This window comes from Pteropus vampyrus, unplaced genomic scaffold, assembly GCF_000151845.1.
Source record: "Pteropus vampyrus isolate Shadow unplaced genomic scaffold, Pvam_2.0 Scaffold352, whole genome shotgun sequence".
In the NCBI taxonomy this organism is placed as follows: domain Eukaryota; kingdom Metazoa; phylum Chordata; class Mammalia; order Chiroptera; family Pteropodidae; genus Pteropus; species Pteropus vampyrus.
This window is the reverse complement of record NW_011889133.1, coordinates 701,716-703,459: the sequence shown is the minus strand read 5'-3', so window position 1 is coordinate 703,459 and position 1,744 is coordinate 701,716. Positions and strand designations below refer to the sequence as shown.

At 59.2% G+C, this 1,744-nt stretch overlaps 1 protein-coding gene across 1 annotated transcript in view; it reads right to left on the bottom strand.

Moving 5' to 3' along the window:
- Positions 1-447: 447 nt before the first annotated feature.
- TNKS1BP1 (tankyrase 1 binding protein 1) overlaps positions 448-1,744 on the bottom strand; it is a 24,549-nt gene continuing 23,252 nt past the window's right edge. Inside the window, exons 9-11 of the mRNA XM_011379062.2 lie at positions 1,640-1,740; positions 1,294-1,366; positions 448-892 (exon numbers count right to left, since the gene is read on the bottom strand). Of these exons, the coding sequence (XP_011377364.1) occupies positions 1,306-1,366; positions 1,640-1,740 (162 nt within the window). The 3' untranslated portion in view covers positions 448-892; positions 1,294-1,305. The remainder of the gene's footprint in view (positions 893-1,293; positions 1,367-1,639; positions 1,741-1,744) is intronic.

Here is a 1,744-nt window from a genome sequence, read left to right as displayed (position 1 = left end):
CTGCATAGCTAAACTACACACATTTCCCAGTCTCCCCAGCATTTAGCAGAGGAGAACTGAATGCCGGCCAATGACATTCAATTCCTTCTCCCCCACCAGATGCTACGGAGGACTCCAAGGCCCCTGCAGATGGCCGAGCCACAATAGGAAAGGAGCCTGGGCTCTGAATGACTGTGAGGCACAGTGCACCCCCACCACCAACCCACCGGGACTGGGCAGTCTATTTACAGAAAATAAGCTGCTGAGATTCGGGAGCTGTTGGATTCAGCAATCAGCCTATTACAACCAGTCTACCCTCCTCAGGGACACCCAGCCCAGGAGTGCAAGGGTGGTGACATGTTCGCTATCAGAGTGAGCTCCTGGTGGGAAACCAGCATTTCCCAGCTACGGCCTTGGGCAGGGGGCAGGAGGACGGGCGCCATGATCACACACCACAACCTAGGCAGCACCAATTCCCAAAAAACTTTATTATTTTAAGTGGCAAAATGTGATTGGTCTCTGTGGGGCACCTGGTAGGGTGGAGGGAGACCCGGGGTGGAGCTGGGCTCCACCCATTACAAAAATCAAAGGCTTTTATAAAAAATGCTATAAATTGGTATCAAAAGAAAACCCAGGGGAGGCTGGAGGAAGAAGCAGAGAGGGAGGCGGGAAGAGAGCGCGAGGTGGGGGGGACCAGAACCTTCGACCACTAACGAGGGAACCCGGGCTGGGAGGGAAGGTGACGGGGGAGTCGGGAAGGTGACACAAAGTGCATAAATGTGCCTCCCCAGACGCTCCTCAGAGGTGGAGGGGGACAGAGGCTGCAGCCTGGGGCATGGGGAAGCTCCAGCTGTCTCCTCGCTGGGGACCCCACGGGAACGGGCACTGCCTGAGACTGCCGGCTGGGAAGGACCTGCGCCGGGAGGGAGAGAAGATTTTGAGAAGACGGCGGTGGGCGCGGGAGCTGCTTGCCCTCCTCCCCCGCACCATCCTGGCCCCCAGACTGAGCTCAGCTGTGAGGCCGGCCCCTGCTGGGGACCCGGTGAGTATCCCCAAGGGTCCCAGGACAGCCGCAGGGCACAGGGACTGTCCTTGAGCCCAGAGAGGAAGGCCAGGATGGAGCCCTCCTCCTCGTCCACCTCAAGCCAGACGATGTCCTATTCTAGGGACAAAATGGAGGGGAAGCCAAGGGATCCATCAAGCCTCCCGAGCTCGGCCCCATGTGCTGGCAAAAGGGGGATGGAGAGCAGAGGGGGCCTCCGCACCCCTGAACCCCACTCTCCAACCCCAGCTGGGCCCAGGGCCTGTCCTCACCGCGGTGACTCCTCAGACCTTCTTCTTCTTCAGCTTCAGGGCTTGCAGCCAGTTGGGCGACGATCCTTCTGACCTAGAATGCAGTGGACAAAGGTCGCAAGGCAAACCTGAAGAAAGCTGAACGAAATGAAGACCGGTAGAAATAACCTCCCACGCCGCCCCCAACCAGAGGAGGCAGCCTGCGGCCCGGCTGGGGAGACCAGAACTTGGCCACCAACTTCATAGTCAGTTTGCAACATCTCCACCTAACACCCCAAGCCTCGGCTCTCTCCTCCACGTAAGTGGGGTTTTCCTCCTCAGGCCAACACGGAGAGGTCAGCCGATGCTCCGAGACCAGGTGACCCACCCTGAGGATTTCTCTGGCTTGGGAGGTAACGCGAGGGGCTTCCCCAGCCCCGGGACTTTGCAGGACTTGGAGCGCTGGACCGCAGGCTCCTTCTGGCTTGACTTG